Source organism: Sciurus carolinensis, chromosome 1 (genome assembly GCF_902686445.1).
Source record: "Sciurus carolinensis chromosome 1, mSciCar1.2, whole genome shotgun sequence".
NCBI classification, from domain to species: Eukaryota; Metazoa; Chordata; class Mammalia; order Rodentia; family Sciuridae; genus Sciurus; species Sciurus carolinensis.
Window position 1 is genome coordinate 10,496,811 of NC_062213.1, and position 24,757 is coordinate 10,521,567.

The 24,757-nt window shown below is 46.2% G+C and overlaps 1 protein-coding gene across 1 annotated transcript in view; it reads left to right on the forward strand.

Moving 5' to 3' along the window:
* The window catches only part of Kcnq3 (potassium voltage-gated channel subfamily Q member 3), a 295,813-nt gene extending 271,305 nt beyond the window's left edge, over positions 1 to 24,508 (forward strand). Inside the window, exons 9-15 of the mRNA XM_047526292.1 lie at positions 2,534 to 2,560; positions 12,096 to 12,298; positions 13,174 to 13,276; positions 15,203 to 15,334; positions 17,263 to 17,361; positions 18,846 to 18,930; positions 20,572 to 24,508. Coding sequence (XP_047382248.1) covers positions 2,534 to 2,560; positions 12,096 to 12,298; positions 13,174 to 13,276; positions 15,203 to 15,334; positions 17,263 to 17,361; positions 18,846 to 18,930; positions 20,572 to 21,306 — 1,384 coding nt within the window. The 3' untranslated portion in view covers positions 21,307 to 24,508. The remainder of the gene's footprint in view (positions 1 to 2,533; positions 2,561 to 12,095; positions 12,299 to 13,173; positions 13,277 to 15,202; positions 15,335 to 17,262; positions 17,362 to 18,845; positions 18,931 to 20,571) is intronic.
* Positions 24,509 to 24,757: the final 249 nt, after the last annotated feature.

The following is a 24,757-nucleotide window of genomic DNA, read 5'->3' on the forward strand; positions in this document are numbered from 1 at the left end:
GATTTTGTGCATGCTTTCTTTCATTTACATGATGACTTTTGGTCTCATCCATGTTGTAGTGCTCATCAGACCTTTGGTGGTTGAATAGTATCTCATGACATGCGCCATATTATGTTTACCTATTCATCACTTGACAGAATCCAGTGTTGTTTCTAGTTTTTAGATACTTAGAATAGGGCAGCTGGGAACATTCAGATCCAAATCATTTTATGGATACATTTTTAATTACTTTGAGTATAGACTTGTGAATAGAAATGGTAGCTCTATATTCAACTTCTTGAGGAAGTGCCAGACTGTTTTCCACGGTGGTTAGACCAGTTTACATTCCTGCCAAAGGCTTTGAAGGGTGAAGTTGTGTAGCCCATCTACAACAATGGTGCCATATAAGAACTTCCTGCTCCGTGTAATCCTATGTTAATTTGCAGGTAGTGTTTGGGGCCAGCAATGATGAATGATGGTGTTCCATTTCTGGTTTTCCTTTATTACCACTTATAATTATAAACTTGTTGTTTTTGAATTACAGAGAACATCAGAGAGTTTCACATGTTCTACAGCAGTGCTACCCAATATGGCAGCCACTGGCCACATGTGGCTATTGAGCATTGACTTGTTCCTAGTGCAATTGAGGAATTTAATTTTTAATTTTATTTAACTTTAATGTAAATAGCCATGTGTGATCAGCACAGCTCTGAAATTGTTAGATAACAAAACAAAAATGAAGTTGTGGAGACTCAGGCCCAGGAAGTAGAAGTTACTTGACCAAGAACAACTGGTTCACTGTGGAACCAGGATTTGTTCATTTTGTGACCCGTTGAGACTATCACAGTACTTAGAAATGGAGATGGGGAATTGTAGGCAGTGTGGCCAAATATTGAACCTGATTTTATACATACTATCTTATTTTATATTTAAAATGCTCTAGATGGTAAGTAGAAGGAGTAACTCCATTTTTATAGGTAAAGAATCAGAGTGTGTCATTCAGCTTTCTATTGTGCCAAAATACAGGAGAAAATCAACTTACAGGAAGAAAGGCTTATTTTGGCTCATGGTTTCAGCAGTTTCAGTTCATGGTAAGCTGGTTCCACTGGCTCTGACCCTGTGGCAAGGCAGAACATCATAGCAGAAGTAACAGGACATGGTAGAGGAAAGGTACTCAGTTCATAAAGACCAGGAATCAGAGAGAGGAAGGGTCTTGGGCAGTAAATACCCTTCCAAGGCACACCATTGTGAATGACCTCCTTCTTCCAACCAGACACTACCTCCTGAAGTTCCCACTACCTCCCAATAATGCCCAGCTATGACTCCATTGCTGGATTATCCACAAACCCTCATGGTTCCGTCACTTCCCAAGAACCCACCTTTGACCTTTGCTGCTTTGAGGACCAAGTCTTCCACCCAAGACTATGGGGACACTGCAGAACCAAACCACAGCACAGAGCATCCATGAGATTAATTAGCTGCCTAGTGCAACCAGCCAACACATGGTGCAACAAAGACCAGAGCCCAGTGCTTATGCCAAAGCCATGTTCTTTCCATTCATCTCAGTGAAGAAACAGTTATTTAGGGGAAAAAACTGGGTAAATAATGAGTCAGAGTTATTTGGATAATAATACCCATTTCTGAAGATTGTTTTGGTGAGGGTCAAATGGAGTGAAATGTGTGAAAGCAACTATCTTAGTACCTGGATGCGTCTGAGCTGGGAGAAGTATTGATGCTCTAGCACAGAGAAGGAAGGGGAAGGGAAGATGCTGAGCTCCCACATTATAGTGTGGGAACCGGCGTTAGTGACCACAGGGCTAGAAGACCCTGCCTGGGCCCAGACAGGGTGGGTGAGTAAGATGGTTCCAGGCAGCAGACAAGAGGAGGGGAGATCTAGGCAGAGGCTGGGCTAAGGCTCAGGACCAGGGATATTTGCACAGCACCCACAATGCACCTCAGGACAGTGCGGGCTCTGAAGCCAGATGGCCCGACTTGGGATCCTGACCTTGCAGCTTCCTCATCGTGACCTTGAGCAATCATTTTAAACTTCTCTGTACCTCATCCAAAAAATGGACTGATCGTAGTACTTACCTTACAGGGATGTTGGGAGGATGAAACGAGCTGATTCATAAGAGACTTAGCATAGTATCAGACGATAGAGCAGGAGGCACGAGAGGCGCTCGATAAACGTGACGTGCCAGCGTTGGCTGTGAGGCTGCTGGTGACCGACAGCCCGCTAAGTCCCCTACTGGGCAAACCCTGCGCCCCACACCAGAAGGGGGCAGAGACGGGGCTCATGCTGTTTTCTGGGTGAATCGGCCATGAAGGAGTGGCTGAGAAGAACCCTGACGGCACAGAGCCAGCCGGGCCTGGGCTCCGGCGGGCACCTCCTCCCTCACGGCGTCCCCTCCACATGCACTCTTGGCGCCAGAGCGCCGTCCTGCTCTGTCACCTTCAAGGGACTCTTGGAGCAAACTCTGGGGAGGGATGTTCCATGTGATCCCCTCTGTTCTGTGTGGTTCATTCTCTGTCTTTCTCCCTCTTCTCCTCATAGGAAAGAACAGCTGGAGGCAGCAGCCAGGTGAGTTTCTGATTATGAATCCTTTCTTCCTGCCACGGGGTCAGGTGGAGGGTCCAGTTCTCCCGTGTGGTTTGGTATGGTGGATGGCCCCTGCGTGGCCACGCTTGTCCGACATGGAGTCTGTGGGATGACTCGTGCTGCTGGTCACGTTGCTCTGCCATTTTCATGCAGATATAATCAGGGCGACTTGATAGGACTCACAGCAGCAGCCACTTACTGAATGTCTCCTCTGTGCTAGGTTTTGTGTGTTGCCTCCCTCGGTCCACACAACCACAGTGTAAAATAGACCCTGATATCCTCCTTGGTGAATGAGGAGATTGGGGTTCAGAGAGGTTGAGTCATTCCCCCTGGGTCACACAGGAAATGAGTGGCAAGATCAAAATTCAAAGTCTGACAAGTCTGAATATTAAGAAGTTATTTCCATTATATGTAGTTTTATTTGCTTCTTGGGCTCACAAGGGCACTTCAGAAAATGAAACAAGACCATAATCCATGGTTCCCACAACTGCAGAGGCTTCCCAGGTAACAGTCCTCACTGCAGGCTGCTGCAGAGGCAGCAGGAGCTTCCAGGTTCCAAGCTTTTCTCTAACCTTTCTTCCTCTCCCTCTCAGAAGACACCCCAATGACAGGGAAACCATGGACTCTACTACAGATTGTAAAGAAAGGCCATCTCTAAACACCACTATGAACTACTTACATATTTATAAATATAAATAATTACACACACATTGTTATTTGTTGGAAAATAAGGGCCTCACAGTAGACTTCTTTTTTTAACTTTTATTTTATGATTCTTCTTAGCTACACATGACAGTAGAATCCATTTTGACACAGTTATACAAGCATGACATATATTCTTGTATCTTAGGCCAACGCTCTCCTTCTATAGCTGACACAATATGGGCAGAGGAGGTGACAGGAGCCTGGACTGCCTACAGGGAACCACTTGAGAACAGTGGCCTTTGGGAAGCTGTGATGGACATCCTTGTCCTCTTGGGTGCTCTGCATGGTGCTCTTCCCATACATCATCCTGCTTGGAAGAAACCATTGCAGTCAGAGTCCATCAATTTCCCTGCAGAAACACGCGTCAGGCTTTCTATGACTGTGTGTCAAAATGGATGGAGAGTTTCTTGCTGCACCTCACTTGGACTGTGGAGCCTTCTGGGTAGACTGTAGAGGAGGGCAGATGATTTTTTATGATGTCAGAGGACATTTTCTAGAGAACCTGCAGCAGCTCATGACTCACAGAGGCAGAGAGCTTACCTGGATATTCTTATACAAACTTAGAACCTTAATACAGGCCCACCCCATGAGACACAGCCGTGAGCAGCAGGGGTTATCTGATCCAGATATCAACACTCCCTAGAGGTTATTCTTTGTTCTTCTTCCCTGAAGATCAATAAGTCTTAAATCATGCATATGTTCACACTGCAAGTAAGTTATTAAATCTACCTTTAGAATTTTTTCCATATAGACATAAAGAGCACATTCTCAAAACAGGCTATGAGACCAGACCTTTATCTCTCACACCGCACAAAAATCCACTTAAAATGGATTTAGACCAGAAAGTATGCAACTCTTAGAAGAAAACATAGGGTCAACACTTCAGCACAAGCAACAACTTTCTCAATAGGACCCATAAAGCTCAGGAAATAAGGCCAAGAGTTAATACATGGGATAGCCTCAAATTAAAAAGCTTCTGTACATCAAAGGAAACAATTGGGACTATGAAGGGAGAACCCACAGAATGGGATAAAATTTTTGTTAGCTATTCTTCTGACAGAGGATTAATATTCAGAATATATAAAGAACCCAAAAACCAGATACTATCCAGAAAAAGTACAAATGGCCAACAATTATTTGAAAAAATGTTCATCATAAGCAATTAGGGAAATGCAAATCAAAACTACTCTGAGAATTCTTCCCACCCTAGTCAGAATGGCAGCCATCAAGAGTTAAAAAAATAGTAAATGCTGGAGAGGATGTGGAGAAAAAGAACATTTTTACACTGTCGGTGGGACTGTAGATTAGTACAACCACTATGGAAATCAGCATGAAGGCCCCTCAAAAGACAAAAAGGAACCTTCATATGATCCAGCTAAATCACCCCTCAGCATTTATCCTGAAGAATTAAAGTCATCACACTACAGTGATATACACACGCCCATGTTTACGGCAGCACAACTCACAATAGCCACACTATGGAAACGGCCTAGGTATTCATCAGTGGATGACTAGATAAAGAAAATTTGGTGTATATACACAATGAAATTGTATTCTGCCATAAAGAAGAATAACATTATGACATTTGTAGGAAAATGGATAGAACTTGAGACCATAAGTTAAGTGAAATAAGTCAAATTCAGAAGTCCAAGTGTCACATGTTTTCTTTCATATATAGAAGCTCAAGAGAAAAAAGTAAAAGAGAGATGAGGAGAATCTCATGAAACTCAAAGGGAGACCATTAGAACAGAGGAAGGTTACCAGGGGTAGGAAGGAGAAGAGGGAAAGAATATATAGTGGGAAATAATATTGACCATATTATATTGTTATATTGTGTGGATGTGTGAACATGTAACAATAAATCCCACCAATATGTACAACACGTTCCAAGACCCCTCTAGGTGACTGAAACAGCAGATTGTACCAAGCACTAGGTATACTGATTTTTTTTTAATTATATACCCAGGTCAAAGTTCAACTTATGAATTAGGCACAGTAAGAGTTTAGCAATAATACCAAATAATAAAATAGAACTATTATAGAATACGCTATAATAAAAGTTACATGAATGTGCACTCTATGTGTGTGTGTGTGTGTGTGTGTGTGTGTGTGTGTGTGTGTGTGTAAAATTCTTACAGTGCTTTTTACATGTTCACTTAGAGGAAGCACTTTGTAGCTTCTCACAGGCATATCCAATTGCAAAGATCACTCCTCTTGCAATATATTAATATACTTAATATATTATTAAGTAAAATAAGGGTTGCTTGAACAAAACACTGTGGTACTTACTGCAACAGTCAGCCCTATAATTGAGAGGGCCACTAACAAAAGGGTGAGTAGCATATACAACATGGATACACGGACAGAGGATGATTCACTTATAAGGTGGGACAGGGGAAGAGGTGCAAGATCTTGTCACATTACTCAGAAGTGTATGTGATTTTAAACTTGTGAATCATTTATTTCTGGAATTTTCCATTCAATAATTTGGCCTTGGTTGACTATGGGTAACTGAAACCACAGAAATAAGTTCATAGATAAGGAGGGTTATTATACACACAGATTATCACTGTGGACTGGATTCGGCACTTCTGGTCAAGTCAAGGATCACATAGATGAACTTTGAAGCTTTCCTGGCGGTGCTTCTACAGTTACAGGAAAGGGTCCTCTGAAGGCTGCCGATCGGCTTGCTCATGCCGCCTTCAAGAGCCCTCCACTTGCCCACGGGTGCCCAGGGAAGATCTAGTCCATGATTTCTGAAGGTTAGAGTTGGGTGTTTGCTGGCTCCTCCTGCTCAGAGGATTGGTTTCATAAGCCAGTCTGTACCGCTCGTCCAGGATCTGACAGTTGTCCCACTGGGTGGCCTGCTGGCTGGGGAGGTGCCAGGTGTGGGTGCAGGCACACAACCTGGAGGGGGACGAGAGCTGCAGGAAAGAGGGAGATCGTCAACAGAGAACTCAGTTCCTTACCCAAGAAGGCAGGGCGCAAGGTTACTGCAGAATGGTCAGCGGTGTGCTCAGGCCCGCGATGCGTGCTTCCTGCCCATCACTCGCCACGGTATGATGAGCTTCCTCGGGGCCTGCCAGCCACCGGGCACGCCAATCTTACCTTATTATTATCTATGTGGCCAGTCGGGTTTAAGCTTACCTTATGGCCTCCCTCTGGCATAGGTAACCTACATACTTGTCCGTCAGTCTGAGGAAAAGAGTGATGTTCTCCGTGATTTCAGGTCCCTGTGCTGTGCCGGCTTCTTGGTGGGGACTCAAGCTATTGCTTTGTGTGGGCTGCCTGGACTGTTCTCATTTATGTGAACTTGAGGAACAAAGGTTCAGCCACATCCTTAAAAGGACAGGGAGGTTGACCCAGCAATTTTTGCTTCTTTCTTAGTTTCAGTGATTCTAAGGTTGATCAGAAGGAAAAGAACTGACTTCCCTGTGACCTTAATAGATGCTGACAGGTCACCAGTCATCCTGCTTGGTCCTCCTGAGAGTGCAGGCAGGGGACACCTTCCCCCCTTCTCACCTGGCTTAGATGTCTCACTCATCACGCGCTCAGGGTGGACTCAGAGCCTCCCTAATAAAGCATGTGTGTGTGTGTGTGTGTGTGTGTGTGTGTGTGTGTATGTGTGTGCACATACAAGCATACACATATAAACACACATATGGAACATTACATATACATGTTACATACATATATATGTATACATGAATAAATACTTTTAAAATGATCTTTTCCTCTCTGGGCCACGGGCTCCTTGGGGATAATACTCTGCCTGAGATAGAGGAGGTACCCATAAACACTTGCTGAGTGAATGAATAAATGACCTGATGACAGGATGTACCCTACTCGGTGTTCACAAGCCTTATGCCTGAGTGACACGCTGGAATGGCCAGGTGGGGCCTCTGTGCCTCTCAACCGGGATGCCCTACGCCACCCCCTCAGGTGCAGGAGCCTGGTCCTCACGTCCTCGAGCCCTCGTGAAGTCCCCCTGCGGACTCTCACCCCCTTTCCTTGCAGTCTGGCTTCTGCTCACCCATCAGCCTCCGTTTCAGTATCACCATCACCTTCATCCTGAACAACCCAGACCGGCTTTCCGGTTGGCTTCCTGTGCGTTCCAGAGGCCCTTCCTGGCTGCCCTGCCCGCGTCGACACCCTGCGGCTCTCCACCACTGCAGCCCTCTGTCTTCTCACCAGCTCTCTAGTGGCGCCTGCGTCTGCTCGCTGCCTGTGTCCTCTTGGCTTTGTCATGAGCTCACTGGGGACTGAGAACAACCCTGTCTACTCAGGTCGCTCTCAGAGCCCAGCACTCAAAGTGTCAAACACAACTCCTGGTGAACAAGCTAATAACATGAGCTTCATTTTTAGATGAAGAAACTGAATTAGAAAGAGTTCATGACTTACCCAATTTGAAATATTAACTGCAGAGCACAGACGTGAACCATCTCTCTGACTCCAAAGCCCACATTCTTTCTGCCGTCCAGCACTCCCTTGCTCAGTTGAGGTGGGATACATTTTATTAATCAGATATCAAATATTTATTCCTTCCTTCGGCATCATTGTAAAGCTTTCAGTGCCCACCTGTGCCAGCCACAGTGCCAGATGGATGTTCAACCTGAACGAGCCAGAGGGCCCAAAGCTTTCATTCTGGATGCTCAGCCTCAGTGCGGTGGAGAGTCAGGAAGGGCACTGACCTGGGCATCGCGGGGTGCTTAACAGCACCTCTGGCCTCTGCCCACTAGATGCCGGTGGAGCTCCCCAAGTTGGGTCACTCAGATACATCTCGAGGCTTTGCCAGATGTCCTCTGAGGGATCAAAGTCACCCCCTGGAGAAAACCACTGATTTAGTGGGAGAGTCCCTTGTGAGTCAAGATGGGATGATGATGGCCACATGCCATGGAGGAGGACAGCGCCCAGTGTGCCAGGGTACGGTGCACCAGGTCTCACACATCCTCGTAAGTGAGCCTTGGGGCTGGCACTCCGGCCAGGTTTTAGACAAGAAGAAGAGTCACTTAGGCTGAAGGTTTCTCCAGCTGAGGTCACAGCATGTGCCCAGTGCTGAATGCCAGGGAACAAGGGCTGTTCTGCCAGGACAGAGCCACTAGATTTCACCCTCCCCCCGGCTCCAGTCCACCTACTTGCAGCTTTTCTAGATCATGTTTGGAAACTGTCTATGCCTGACAAAGAAGGGACCCAGGCTTTCCAGGGAAATCCGATGTCAGTTCCAGGAAGAGTTGCAGTACCCTGAGAATGAGGCTGGATCATGCACTAGAAATCCGTACAGAGAAGGGCCTCGTGCTCCAGTGGTGAACTTTGCCTTGCATTTGATTATCCTGTGGGGGCTTGGATTTCAGGCAACGCAATTAAGAAGTAAGCTGATCATACACTTTGCTGGAGGAAGAATTCTGTAAGCCTCTTAGGCACAAGGGCTATGAGCAATTCCAAGCCAGGACTTATGACTTGGGCCCTACACATCTGGATCTTAACATAGTCTGAGCATCCTTTGTGACCAACACAGTATTAAATTAACAAGGCCAAAGCAACTCAAACTTTTAAGAGTTTGGACTAAAGCATTTAAATGACGAAGAATTAAGTTCCAACACAGATAGAACCAAGAAGGCCTGCTCCTTATCTTTCTGAAATTATGCTGAAATTTCAAATCAGGACAAAGTGGCTGCCATTCATTTCATCTTGCTTAATTTATTTGGAATTATACTCCTCCTGTACTTAGCTCCTGCCAACGGGGGTAAAATTACAATGTTGAGTGTTTTGAGATTAGCACTAAGAAGCACTGGAAAATAATATATAAATCCCCAAATCTCATCTCAGTTCATATACAAGAATAAAATAAAAAACTCACACAAACCTTTTCTGTGGCCCAGGAAATCGTACCCACCGTTTTCACACATGCGGTAAGCCTTCTACTGCTTCTGCAAGAAAAGGATTATTTACCAAGATAAGGGTGATAGCCAGCATTTATTGAAAGCTCCTGCATCCCAGACAGTGGGCAAAGCACTTTACAGGCATTACCACAATTAACCCTTCCCCAGCTGTGTGAGGATGGGCCTGCTGTCTTCACTCTGCATGTGAGGAAGCCGGGGACCACAGAGCACAGTTATGTGTCCTGGCTCACATGGTTCACCAGGATGTCTCTACCCAAAGCCCGGGACCTGAGGTGCCATGCTGAACGCCCAGGTGTACTGAGCATGGCAGTGTACTTGGCCCAAAGGTAACTAGGTAGAGACTCTGCCTAGCAGACATGGGAATGGAGCCTCCACAGTGTGTTAGTACTGTGACAGACAGAGGTACAACGTGACTTTGGAGGAGTACCTAATTTCCAAGGAGCAGGGCACGTGGACATAGTTTTACAAGACAGATAGAAATGAGGTTGGCTGAGGAGGTGAGAAAGGACACCGCAGGCAGGTGGGCCTGTTTGTGAGGGAGGGCACTTTGGGAAGGACATAGGACTTGGTGCAGATAGAAAGATGGAGCCACCTGGAGGTGGAGCAGGACAGGTAAGCAGGGCCCAAGAAGGAGGATGGCCTAGGAAGTAACTGCCAAAGCCCTTCTCCTTCCCTGCGGGCAGGTCTGCCTTCCCTATGTGTTCGGTCCACTTCCTGCCTCACCCACCAGTCTTAGCTCATGGGTCCTGACAGCCTCTCCGTCCTATTTGCTAGTTACCTAATACTGATCCGGAAAGCAGCTTCAAAAATTTGGACTCCAGTTCAGGGAAGATGGAGCTGTTTGAATATTGGGGTTCTCCAAATGTACCCTGGGCTGGTTATTCAGTCAAACTGCTGTGAATGGTGCAGGGTGCAAGAGAAAAGGCCCGAGAGAGCAGGAATAAGGAGTACCCATTGCTCATCACATATTCATCGTTATTCATGTATTTATACAATATTCCTTAGTGACTTCTCTATGCAGGCTGCAGGCAGGAAGTGTCACAGATATGATCCTGTGTAATACTCCCCAAGCTTCTATAAAGCAGGTGTGCGTCCCAGATGAGGACCTGCCGCTCACAGAGTGCAGGTGTGCTTGGCAGGGATCACATTACCACCTGAGCCCTGCAGCCCCAAACCCAGGACCTCCTGCCACACTACCCCGTGCGGCACAGGCAGAAGCCCATGCTTATGGTGACCAGACCCACTCCTCAGAACACAGAGGGGTCTTGGGCCCACAGGGAACTGAATGGACCCCCGTACGCCTTCACTTTCTCATTTTGCCCACAGATCATGAGTGCTTACTGTGTGTCAAGCCCCATGTGGGGTGATGGAGAGGAAGCCAATGACTTGAGCCTACTTATGTGGGAAAAATGCCAACGAGGGCAAGGGCTCAGAGGGTGGGAAACAGAGGGAAGGAATTCATATTTGGAGAGCACCAACCATGCGTCAAACTCTCTGTCCAAGCTTTGACCAACACTGTCTCAGCACAACCAGTGGAGCAGGGAATGCTTACCTCTCTTCCACAGATGAGGCCCCAAGGGTCAGGAACAGCACGACTTGGCCCAAGGTCAGCCAATGGAAAGGTGGACCTGCCTCAAGCACAGGTTGCTGATTTTTTGTACCAGGACAACTGTATATTTTTTATTAACTACTTTTTGTGCCAAAAACGCTTGTGGCAGTCTGGCAAAACCCATGGACTCTTTCTTAGAATATTTGTTTGACTCCATAAATAAAATGTAATATGCAGTAATAAAAGGAACTGGTTGTTAAGTATTAAACAGAGTTAAACACTTAAAAATTTGAGATGTTAGAAGTGTGCTTCATTGTGTTGAACTTAAGAACAAGACCTAGGGCCAGGTTGGATACTACGATCATCTTGAAGCTGCTGTGAACGCAAACAATACCATGAGATAATAGGACATACAAATATCTGTGATTTCTTTTGTGGACAGTCATAGGCACTGGGGATATTGATGGAGTTTGTTACCTCCATTTCTTAATTGGAAGAGATATTAAATTTTAGTTAGAGTTTGGGAACTTAAAGATGTAATTTCCCCACCCACGTTCATGGGACCCCTAGATTCTGTCTGTGGATGGCAGTTTAAAGGTGCCACTTTATGGCTTTATGTTACATGGTTCTGTTCAAGGGGCATTTGATAAGGATCTGTCTGTGTAAGTCACTATTTGGCACCATGATGTGGTCAAAAGGAAAGACAGGAAGTTATTTATTGATGCAGAAGAGAGAGACATGAAGAAGGAATGAATCTTCGCGACATAAACTATGAGCCAGACACTTTCCAGTAGCCTTTCTCTTCCACAGAGGATGAGTCCACAGTCCCCAGTGAACCCTGAAATGAGATAGTACAGAGCTTGACATACACTGTTTTTTTCCTATGATGAACTTGAATTATGAATTAGCCCCAGTAAAAAGTTAATAGCATAACAAATAATACACATTTATAACACTATGCTAAAATAAAAGCTATGTAATGTGCGAGCTTTCTCTCAAAATATCTTAATCCTTCATCGCACTCTAGTAATATTCTCAGACGGTGGCCGCTGCAGTTAGCTGGAATACAGGAACGGAAACCGTGGATGGGGGCTCCCACACTCGCTGTATCTCAAGTGCACCCCACTTTATCATAGGAGGAAGCTGGGCCCAGGGAGTTGAGGAGCTCGCCGAGAAGTGAGACTAGCCGTGGGTGCGCAGCCTGTGAGCCCTGCGCTGTTGATTGCCAGCTGCTGGGTAGACGCAGCCCTGGCACAGGCCCCCGTCAGCCTTGGAGGAGGATGTTGAGTCTTTATGGAGGGACGGGAAGTTACAAGAGCCTGCACTTAAGGAGGAAAATTGTTCACTTTTGCTTATTTTGTAGCCAAAAGCTGGGTCTCTTGGATCGGGTTCGCCTTTCTAATCCTCGTGGTAGCAATACTAAAGGAAAGCTATTTACCCCTCTGAATGTAGATGCCATAGAAGAAAGTCCTTCTAAAGAGCCAAAGCCTGCTGGCTTAAACAATAAAGAGCGCTTCCGCACCGCCTTCCGCATGAAAGCCTACGCTTTCTGGCAGAGTTCCGAAGGTAACGTCCTCCTGTCCTCTGCCCTCTCCCCCAGGTCTGCTCTCCTGAGCTGCCTCCCCGCTTACCTCCCCGCCCCTGTCCTTTGAAAACTCTTGAGTCCCCAAAGTGCCTCTCCCTTCCTTCCTTCTCCCCTCGTCTCATTCACATCCCCCGAGGTGTCATGGCTCATAGAACAAGAGGCTCCTGAGCTAGCTGTTTTCCTGGGCCATCTCCTGGCAGTGTTGGGCAGGTTGCCATGGTTTCTGAGGTGGCCCTGAGGGACGAACAGTCCTGAAGGTCAACTTGAAGGCGGAGACCAGTTGCACAGCCATCTGGAGATGGGCGCCTCAGTGCCCGGGGCTGGGAGGGGGTGAGGCGTCAGAAAAGCACCCATAGACTGAGGAACCATAGGAAGAGTGGCCTTGTGTGAATCTTCTACTTATGAAGAGGGAGGCCAACAGGAAAGGAGTGCTCCAGTGTCTGAGGCCACTGGGTTCTTGACCCTCACCATATTGCTGGGTGCTCTCCAGGACCTCCGAGGTGTGGCTGGCTCAGACAGTGACTTCCTGAGGTCACCAGGACAGACAGAGAGAGGAAGAATCCTACAGATCTGTCCAACTCAGAGGCCCACACATTGCTGTCTCATGGGGCCTCATAGGACCTGAGGGACACACTTTGCCCTCCTCCCAGGCCCTCCCCAGCCCTGACCACAGGCCTAACTCAAACTTCTGGACAAGAGAGGGGGATGCAAGGAAGGGTGGAGGCCACAGTGTGGCCCCACAAGGTGGAGACACAGCCTGGGCCCACTAACCTGAGGCTTGGGGGCTCTTACTCCACGGAGGGTCTCAAAGCCTCCCCATGTGGCAGCCTGCCATTGACACATGTCTCCCTCCCAGATGCTGGGACAGGTGATCCCATGGCGGAAGACAGGGGCTACGGAAATGACTTCCTCATCGAAGACATGATCCCCACCCTGAAGGCCGCCATCCGAGCCGTCAGGTAATGACCTTCCCCCTCGTGCCTCCCTGGCCAGCTCAGCTCCCCAGGACAGGGCTTGGAAAGTGCCCGTGGGCTTTGGGCGGGCACAGGAAGCTTCCAGTCACTTTTGGTCAGCAACCAAGGGTATTAAATCTGTGTGGGGGACACTGTCTCAGGAACAATGGCACCCCTTGGCCAGTCATCTGGTGACTCCTGCTCACCTGGCTATAAAAGTGCCCCCACTGCCCTCCTGACAGGTCTTCAAACTGCCACACGGTTCTGTGGCTTTAACCAGCACTTATTTAAAATGATGTCAGGGTAGAGGGTGTATTGACATGGAGTTTTCTTCTTTACCAGCATCTTCCTCAGAATGGCTTTTCTTCTGCATATCTTCATCCATGTAGCTCTTTTTTATTAGCATTTTAGCAAGATAATAGGAGAACTTTTGAGTTCTGTGTTAGAGGATTCTATAATCAACCCTGGAGATTCCTGGTTTGCTTTAGAGTTCCTCAAGAAAATCAGCAAGTACGCTATAACTCCATAAGGGTGAATCCTAGGGACTCATTTGATTGTCCAGAACCAGTCATGATATTTTCAGCAAGATTCCCCATCCCATAGCTCAGGGAAGCACAAGGGTGGAGTAAGAGGTGGACTTCAGGAAAGCTTTGATCCCATTTCTCATGACACCATCATGGACAGAATGAACAGAAATGTGGTCGGATGAGAACACAGCACCTGATTCACGCCTGGATGAAGGATCTTATTCAGAAAACACTAGTTAATGACTCCATTGACCTAGAGGGAAAACTCTGTAAGGTTGCTTTGTGTTCTGGACTCTGCCCTCTAATTTTTAACATTTTTCCTGATGCCTAAGTTCAATGATTGGCAAACTTGTATGAAGTGCTAGAGAGTAGGTGTTTTAGGCTTTGTGTTCCATGGGTCTCTGCTGCAGTATTTGGCTCTGCCGCCATAGTGCAGAAGCAGCTACAGACAATGCTCACAAGAGAGGTTGTGGCTGAGTTCCAGGATATCTTTACTTTCAAAAGCAGGTTTGTCCTGTGAGCCTTAGTTTTCTGGCTCTCACCTTAGGTGAAACTAGGGAAAAGACAGGCTTATAAAATGGCATAATCTTGGGAAAGATGGTAAGTAAATGGGAAGCTGTAATCAATATGTACAAATGGTAGTTAGACGCTGGAGCTATGAGTTAAGACCAACAGAATGAACTTCCAATGCACCACGTAAAAGATCCATGCAAGCACAGGTTGGAAGGGCCTGGGAGGGGCTGTGCCTCCTGATACTGACTCAAGAGGGGGCTCTCAAGGACCTCAGCACCCCATCATGCCTGACCTTGCTTCCCAAGAAGATGGAGGGAGGGTCTGACTTCGTCTGCTGGTTCTAGGTTCTCTATGTTACAAAGAGCCTGAGAAAATCCAGAGACCAGAAATTAACTTTTCTAGGTGCCCAGAGAAAAAGAATTAAAGAGTCTATTGAAGAAAAGATACACCAGCTCTCCTCAAATAGAAAGCAGTGTGACAATGACCAAGAACACAGGCCTCATAAGTGTGCAGGCCTGGACCTGAGGACCAACACTGTCATCATGAGCTAGATGGCCCTGGAGAGGTGCAGAAGCTCTCTGAGCCACAGTTGAATCATCCATTAATTGATGGATCAGCATCTGGCATGTAATGAATGCTCGATGAATCTTAGCTCTCATTCTTACTACTATTGTCTTATTATTCAAATGATCAAAGTGAGATAATCCTGCATGAAAGATGCCAGCAGCCCTAATTATGCAGTCTTCAAAAGGACAGAACCACAACCAAGAGCCAGAGAGTGTCCCCGGATGGTTTCCTCTGCTCTCTCTCCCCTGCCCTGACTTTGCTAGCTCCAGTTACAGTTCCCTGCACTCCCAGCATGACGCACAAACGCCCCTTCTTTGCCTTGTAGAATTCTACAATTCCGTCTCTATAAAAAGAAATTCAAGGAGACGTTGAGGCCTTACGACGTGAAGGATGTGATCGAGCAATATTCCGCAGGCCACCTTGACATGCTTTCCAGGATAAAGTACCTTCAGACCAGGTAAGAGAGTCCCAGCTGGTGGGACTCAGGAATAAAAGTCAGGTGAACCTTAGGGTTTCTGGTGAAAGGCATTCAGAAATAACCCAAAATGTGGGAACAAAACTGCTCATCGAGTATTGTGGATGTCAAGGCCAACAAGCACCAGACCAAATGGGTCCTGAAGATACTGTGTGACATTGCCACCACCCAGCCCAGGTCAGCACCCAATCACGGCTAATGGAGAGGAGAGGCGTATGTTCCACTGGCTCTCCCTGTGATGCTTTGAGTACTGCAAACAACAAACACAAACCCCAGAATTAGTCCAGCTAACTAATTCTAAATATGTATTTTTGACCATATTTTAAAAATCTAAGTGCTATTTATAATAGTGAAAATACAGAAATGGCAACAGTGTCCCACTGTTAATTGCTGCCATTTTAATGGAGCACCTGAATACTGTGCATATGTGTCTAGTTCCTTAAATCTTTAAGGAACTATGTTTATTGCATAACAGGTGCCATACACCTGATGTGGAAGTGGAAGCTGAAAGAGCCATGATTTACCCCAAATTCCCCAGCGTGTGTGGAGGTGTGTGGGTATCCCATACGCCATCATCACGTGTTCTAGCTAAGAGCTGCCTAGATCTTGTGATGATATTAGCTGATGTACTGTGTATGAATGACACGAGATCATAAACAGACACACACGCACACACATATAATCAGAAATACACACGACATGCACACATTCTCCCTTGTAGGGGGCCTATAAAGAAATTGACACAACTCAGATTAACGTGAGTCCTTTCTGGGCTTCAGTCTTCTGGTCCAAACAATGTCTCCTCAGTGGAGGCTCCTGCTGAGCTAACAGGGACATCCCCTGAAGGACTTGGAGTGAGTGACACTATCAGGTTGGAAGGATACTTACTTATGACCTTACTTTGTCCTCAGCCAGCACCTCATTTGCCTCACACATTTTCAGGCAGTCAGAGCTCAGTGCCTGTTGAACAAATGGATGTGTGTGCAAATTCTGAGTCCAATATTCTCTTCTTGAATGCCAGTGTGGCTCTCTGAGAGACCAAGGAAGGGAGATGATGGCTAAGACAGACCCAACTCCAAAAATGTCAGCCAATTTTAGTAAGCACAGAATAAATGGTGACAGTGTCTTCGTTTTTTATATTTATCAGGGAAGTGTGCTTCCAGGGGTTGTGGCCAGAGGTTGAACACCTGGATGGTGACCTGCATTTCCCCAGCTGTGGGCTAGACAGACAGGAAGGCCGATTTAGTACGAGGCCTGGCCTGTCCGTGGAGATGCGGCTGGGTTTCCAGGGGGAGACAGAGACGGGTGACTATTTGGAAGCATAGTCTTAATGGTCCTGCTTCCCCTCCCCGCCCCTGCAGCATGAAGGCACATCTTTCTTTCTTGTTCATCGCAGCTCATAGAGGAAGCTCATGTCTCATGCAGAAGTGGAAGTGGAGTGTGGAGCCAGGGTTGGGCCTGTCCTTGTCCTGGCCAGAGATGTCTGCAGAGCAACAGGCATCTACAGACTGAAAATGGAGTCTAGGACTTGTCTGTATAATCCCCCTAATTAAATGTTTAGGGAAGAGATAGGAGAGCTAGGAGACACACAGGCTGGCCGCACATGTATTCCATTTCCCGTAACAAATAACAAGATGCAGTCCTCACTCCGACTCAGTGGTTTGCCTTCCTCCCTGCCTCTCCCTGGGGATGGGAAAATGCTCTCAGCACCAGTAGACAAGAAAGGACGGTCACATACTGAGCTGCCAAGTTCTGTTTCTCTCTCCCCGTTTCTCTCCTCCTCTGTCTCTTTTCCCTTCTCTTACCTATTCCAAACCCACATATGAATTAAGCAGAAATAGAATGACTCATTTTCCTTCCAAAATAAAGCTTTGTGTGATTTAATGTACCCCCTTGTTTGCTTCTTTCAGAATAGACATGATTTTCACCCCTGGACCTCCATCCACTCCGAAACACAAGAAGTCTCAGAAAGGGGCGGCCTTCACCTACCCATCCCAGCAATCTCCCAGGTGAGACTTGCGTGCACCCACTGTGGGTCCTGTGGCCCAAGCCTGTGGCGCATCCCCACCCCCAAACCTCGGCTGGGTCCTTTATGTGGGTGAAGTCATTGCTCCCCTAAATAAAGCAAGAGCGTTTGAAGCCTGCTTCCGTTCATGACCACTTGAAAGGTCTCTGTGCCAAAGACTTCCCACCTCTCTTCCAGACCATGTAGATGAAACTTCTTTTCATGGTTTTGAGGGAAAATAACCACCTTGTTCTGAAGAGGAGACTCATGAGTTCGTTAGCAGCACATTTCCTTTTCCTGTTTCATTCGCACTCCCAACCAGGTTGACGGATGCCAATCACATGTCTCGCCCCTGACCACACTGCAATGCGGACAGCAGTCCTCTCTTGGGAATATGTTTTGAGATTTTGAACAGGAGGTGTCCTTTAGAAGGCCCACAGCTGCCTTTTCATCCCTTATTCTCAAATGCATTTGAGGCAAGTGAGGAGTCCAGCTTAGGGACATCATGCACCTTCCTCTCATTTTATAACAAAAGCTCAGTGTGGTGATCAAAGGCGCCTGCTCCTCAGCCACAGCCTGGGGGAGGGAATGGGTATGCCCTGTGTTCAGGAGGTGACTGTTACTCCATTTTGTTGCTGCTATTCCTAAAAATGACATCTGCTGCCAAATAGTCCAATTTTTTTAAAGAAAGACTGATATCCAGATTTTTTTTGAAGCAATTCCTTATTTTTGAGGAATTTTCAAACCTGGGAAAACAAAGAAAACACTGGTGGACCCGATGCAGCACATGGCCACTAACTGATGATATCTGCTTTAATAAACAACCACTCAGCTAAAGAGAGTCCAGGGATCTACAGGGCAAAAGCTTAGGAGAGAGAAAAACCAAGAAGGGACTTACCATGAGCAGTTCTGAGCAATAGTGAGACTCCTTGAAACTTCTCATCTATATAGAATATAAAAATATTGAAGCTAAGAGCAAACGCACCACTCATCTTAATCCCATTTCTACCAGCACAGTTTTTTTGCAAAATTTTCCAGAAGCAGCTTTTGTTTCTATTCTAAACAAAATGGGCCAAATGCTACATATATACACAAATACCTATGTATATAGATAGAGACGCACACTGTATAGGATTTCAGAGACCAGGCAACCCTTCCCCACCTTCACACACAGTCAGAGTGTAGGCTGTCTTCAGTCGGAGACTGGAAGGCAAGGAGTGAAGCACTCCACGCACCACAAGGTGCTTTATTAACTTCGACACAAAGTGCCTTCAAGTTTTCCTGCACTAAGGTAAGTATGAAATCATCAGAAGGGAAGGCTGGAAAATGCCACCTTTTCCCAGGAGTCTGGAGACTTGAGTCCTCCAGCCTTGGTAAGCCGGAGAATAAGAATGCTGTCCCAGGGATCAGGGTCCCCCTAGCAGGAATGACCTTGCAAAGCAAAACCAGATATAATGAATCGTTAAAGAATCACTGACTTTTCCTTAGGAATGAACCCTATGTAGCCAGAACATCCACATCGGAAATGGAAGACCAAAGCATGATGGGAAAGTTCGTCAAAGTTGAGAGACAGGTAGGTCTTTCCCTCAGCAGACAGCAAGTGTGGGGAACTGATTTTCAAGGTCACTTTTCGCAGGGATGCATGATCCTTGAACAATACTAATTACCACTCAAAAGGAGTGGAGCCTCATCCCTAGGCCGGCTGGCCACATGCAAAGTAATCCGTTGTTCTGAGCCTCAGTTTCCCCCATTGCCATCCTTATGAGGTTGCTGTGAGGACTGAGTGAGTCGACACAGGTGGACTTTCTGGAACATAGCTCACCGCTATCCCCTGCACGCCACCGTGGTCCCTCGGAGACACTCCCTGCCCCATTTCACATGGCCTCTCTGCTCCTTTCCTCTAAGTTCCTCTCAGGAATTGGTCTGGGAGCGGCCAAGATGAGGGCAGGTGTGGGGAGATGGTTCTGAGTGGAAAGAGAAACCCAACCACCCCAGTGCCTGTGGCTCACCTCTATGTCCACAGCCAACGGCTCATGTGCTAGCATCGTTCACCTAATTTTGCACTGCTGGTTTCCTCCAGATACATACCCATCCTTTTATTTTATTCGTGACCCACGTGGGATCTATGGAGGAGAGATGAGAGAAAATTTGAATAATTATTCTATTTTTGGCACATTAAGAATCCTGTTTCTTCAGAAGGCAGAGGCAGGAGGATTGCAAGTTTGAGGTCAGCCTTGGCAATTTAGTAAGACCTTGTCTCAAAATTTCAAAAATAGAAAGGGCTGAGGATATAGCTCAGTGGGAGAATGGCCCTGGGTTCCAGTCCCCAGGAACACACACACACACACACACACACACACACACACACACATACAGAGACACATGCACAAATATTGTTTCTTATTTTAAAACTTTAATGTGTGATCCCAGCTCTTTCAGCTACCAGCTCTGTGACCTTTGACAAGTTACTTCATCTTTCTGTGCCTCTGTTTCATCACCTGGAAAAAATCAAATGAGGTGCAGAGTATGTAAAATAGAGTCATACACTAACTGCTCTGTGGGTGCGAGTCATCATGAAGACTTGAATGTCATCTCAACCCTCGGCTCATACGGTCCCTGAATGAGATCATTCACATCCCAACTGCAGTGTCTCCTGCGGAATTGGGAACAACACACACGTACACACAGCTTGTCTGCACACACTCCCTAAAATTCAAGTACATTTCCCATTTAGGCAGACAGGAGCAGAGGAAGCTTCCACTGCCTTCCAGCCCTGGGGGGGTCTCCAGCTCCAAACAGTCCTGCTAACCTGCCCTGCACCTCCAGGGCTCACACCACCCTGTGGGTGAAACATACTCCAAGACTCTACATGGTTCTGCAATGTTTGCACACCATGGACCCCCACTCCTTGCAACAACAGCAAGGCCACTTCTTCCATTGGGGGACCATGAAGGCCTGTGACATTTATCCTCCAAATCTCTCTGCTTCTGGCCTTTGCCTCCCAGAAAACCCCTACCTAGGCTGTTTACAGAGTAACACTAACATATGCAGAACTTGCTAGGAGGCGGAAAATAAATTATTAGTTGCTACTACCTTTAAGGCTCATGAATTCTCTCCCCTTCTGAAAAGTAAATTTGTGGTATGTCCCTGCAACCAATGACAGTGACCCCCACCCCAGAGGGAGCAGTCACGCCCAGTGCCTTGTATTTTCTAGGTTCATGACATGGGGAAGAAGCTGGATTTTCTGGTGGACATGCACATGCAGCATATGGAGCGACTGCAGGTGCATGTCACCGAATATTACCCGACCAAGGGGACCTCCTCGCCAGCCGAAGGGGAGAAGAAGGAGGAGAACAGGTATTCTGATTTGAAAACCATCATCTGCAACTATTCTGAGACAGGTGCCCCCGATCCCCCCTACAGCTTCCAGCAGGTGCCCATCGACAAAGTCGGCCCCTATGGGTTTTTTGCACATGACCCGGTGAACCTGCCCCGAGCGGGACCCAGTTCTGCAAAGGTCCAGGCCACACTTCCCTCCTCGGCCTCCACCCGTGCAGAGAGGCCCACCGTCCTGCCCATCTTGACTCTTCTCGACTCCCGAGCGAGTTACCACTCCCAGGCCGAACTGCACGGCCCCTACGCGGACCATATCTCACCCCGGCAGAGACGGAGCGTCACCCGGGACAGCGACACACCTCTGTCCCTGATGTCAGTCAACCACGAAGAGCTGGAGCGGTCTCCCAGCGGCTTCAGTATCTCCCAGGACAGAGACGATTATGTGTTTGGCCCCAGTGGGGGGTCGAGCTGGATGAGGGAGAAGAGGTACCTCGCCGAGGGTGAGACGGACACCGACACAGACCCCTTCACGCCCAGTGGCTCCATGCCACTGTCGTCCACGGGGGACGGGATTTCGGATTCAGTATGGACCCCTTCCAACAAGCCCTCTTAAAAGGGGTCACTGGCTGACTCCTCCTGTAATGTAGACAGACCTTGTATAGTTCACTCACTCTCACACCCAGCGCTCACCAGCGGGGACACCGATGGCTGCATCGAGTGCATGCGCGCGCGATGGCCCCCACAAGCAGGGGTTCTCCCCGCCTTCTTCCTCCCCAGTCACCACAACGAAGCTGCTTCCTTTCAGCATGGTTTGCATGACTTGACACTATATAAATGGTACCGCTAATCTCGTCTAGGACACACATTTATCTGCTGTTCTTACTTTTAATCACGACTGGACCAGTACAGGGAGAAATTATTGACGAGCCGTGCTATTTGTTGGTTTGGTTGGCTGGTTTGGGTTTTGATTTGGTAAGCAGAGAACAGAATTTACTTTATTTTTAGGATCACTGCCCCTTTGTGTAAAATACTCTGGTAATTAACAGTTTTCTAGAGCAAGAAAATAATTTTCTCCACAAAAACACACGGCATGCCAAGAGGCTTCCTACTGAGCAAACACAAAGAAAGAAACAAGATAGTTACTGACTCTCCCAAATCAAGAACTTTAGAAATTATTTTGTTAAGGAAAAATAATTTCAAAGCTCTCAAAGGGACCTCATTTGGTCTGCCTGTTTCCTCATCTCTAAAAGGTATTGGTAACCCCAAACGTAGCATTTCACAGGTTTTATGAATTAGAGGGGAGAAATCAAACACACACACACACACACACACACACACACGCCCCACAGACACAAGCACACAAATTAATATCGTTCCCAACTTATGTAGGCAAAGTTAATGAAATTCACCAGAAGTGAAGTGCCCCTCTGGGCAGGAGCTAAGTTCAGTGTCTTCAAAATGCGGTTCCAACTCACGTTCCTCTCCATATTACTTTAGTTCAAAATATCTATCCAAAGCAGAAATTAGAAGCAAGAGGGTATGCAGAAATGGTCTTTCCTAAATCATTCTTTTTTAAAAATGAGAGATCTTAGGCTCAGGTGGAATGACATGCTGGGGTCACTCTGTTGTTCCATGGAGAACCAGGACCCAAAGGCCCAACGATTGACTCCCTCCCTGCCTCCGTCTCCTCCTACCACTCTGCCACTGGGACCCAGAAATTCTGCCAAGACACCAATACTCTGGGTCGTATGGGAAGCAAGTGCCATGGTTTATCCAGGGGGAAGAGGTTATCTGCTTTTATTACAAAACATGCTTACTTGATACATTTCACTTGGGATACAGAAAAAAAAAAGTACAAACAAGCTTAATCTATTAATAAGCAAATAGGCAAAATCTCCAGAAATATCCAATTTCACTCATCCAGTCTTTTTCAGTGAAAATACTAGAACCACACATAGTCGTAAGACTCACTGAGGTGCAAGCATAGAGTCTGGTGAGTTACTACTATTCAGCACAAGTCACCGTGGCCTCATGGGAGATATTGCAACTCTCTTAATGACTGATGGAAACGGCTTCTGTTAGGCATGGACTACACTAGCTAAAGGACCACACCATAGTATATCTGTTGGCTCACTCTGCTCCTCATCTAAGCACTGGTTGTAGGTGGTTGCCATGGTGACCACTAAGATGATTGAAATGACCTAAACCAACATCTACATGCAACCGCTTCCAGTGTTCTGCTCCTTGGCAGGAGTCATAGTTGCTATGGCCGACATTGGTTGATGGTTTCATTAAGACCTCATCCAGGTGCCCTACACTGTATTGGAGAGAAATTGCTCAGAGGTTGGTTCCTTTCACTCCACATGCCAATGGGTCACATACAAAAGGGCAAAAATATAGTAGTAATGAAAGCTTGCTTCCTGACTTTAGGAACTTAAAACCAAAGCCTGAATTTCCTGAACAAGCACAGACATTGTGAATGGTAGAAGAGAGTTGTACATGAGGGTCCTGTGAGTGGATGGGTATCGACCTTGTAGTTTGAGGCAGGAAGAACACAAGAATGATCACACACATCAGACATGAAACCCTCCCCTGTGGCTTTAGATTTGGCTTCCTGTGGTCCCTTCTCCCTCTGCCTTCAATATGGCTTCAGTAATGCCCTGGGACTAACCTAAGAAGCCTTCTGCTCCTTCCTAGGGCTTTAGTTCTTCCTTCTCATCCTCCTGCAATCTTTTGCCAGAAATGACTGTGCTGCCTACCATCTAAAAAGTAACTCTGCTGTTCTTCATGTATTTAAGTTATTGGAAGAAAAAAAAAGATGGAGAATGAATCAAACGCTCCACATATGCACAAATTATTTTTCTAATATGTTAATATTCTTGCAGAATCTATTAACATCAATATATTATAAGCAGATATGTTTCTCAAGAATTTGATAGAGCTCTTGGTCAAAAGAGTGAGATCTTTTTAGCCCCAAGCTGAAAATATTTACCATAGATCCAAAGTTAGAGAGGGTATACAGAAATTATCTTTGCCAAGTTAGAGAAAGTTAAAGAAACGCTCTTATGTTCTTTCAATAACCTATCAAGAATTGGAACTATATCATTTCCTAAATCAAAGGTGGGCAGTCTAGCTTCCCCACAGGATCCTAAGGCCAAGAACTGGGTTTGTATTGATCACCATATGTCACCAGCATCTAATAAGTTTTCTTATTGGCTATCAATGTGGACACAGAAAATACGTATTTCATGAATTAGTAATAAAAATCTTTAAAATATTTTTCCCACCTAAGAAAACAAGAAGGAAAAAGAAAAATGATCTTCCAGAATAATTCTGTTTTGATATTTCTTTGGATATTCCCCCAAAAAATATAGTCTAGGAAAGTAGAGCAAATCTGTTCAAGTTGCATGCCTATAGACAACATCACAACAGGTCTACTATTGAGGAAGCAGAAGTTTAAGATCCAAGATTGAATGTTTAAGTGATAGGGAGAAATAGTGGGTGCTTCCACAAAGATCCTTCTGTCAGACAAAACAATTATCCAAAAGAATTGGCTAAGAACACTCCCCAAGATTATAATACATTCCAATGGGTTTGCAACTTCCCAGGATCGAATCAGTTTGGGCCAAATCCCTTGAAGTAGTGACAAATTAATTCCATCATAAAACTAGGAATGATCTTCTCAAGTAAGACTATGATTCCACTTTATTTGTTTGTCCTCTGTGTATTATAATATGATGTACAAAGAAGGGAAGAGGTGGGACTAAGGGTATAGCCCAGGGGTAGAGCACTTGCCTAGCATGTGCTAGCCTGGGCTTAATCCCCAGAAAAAAAAATAAGAGTAAATTCAATAAGTAAAAGAAAGCAAATAATTTGGAATTGGGGATGATGTTCATTGGTAAAGCACTTGTCCACCATTTATGAGGTCCTGGGTTTGATCCCCAGCACCACACACCCACACAAGCACACAAATTCTTAAAGAGGTCAAATTTTAGAATGATCAAAATGAATGAAATAAATTGACTTTAAAAACGTTAGATAAAATGAGATTCTATTAGGGTGAG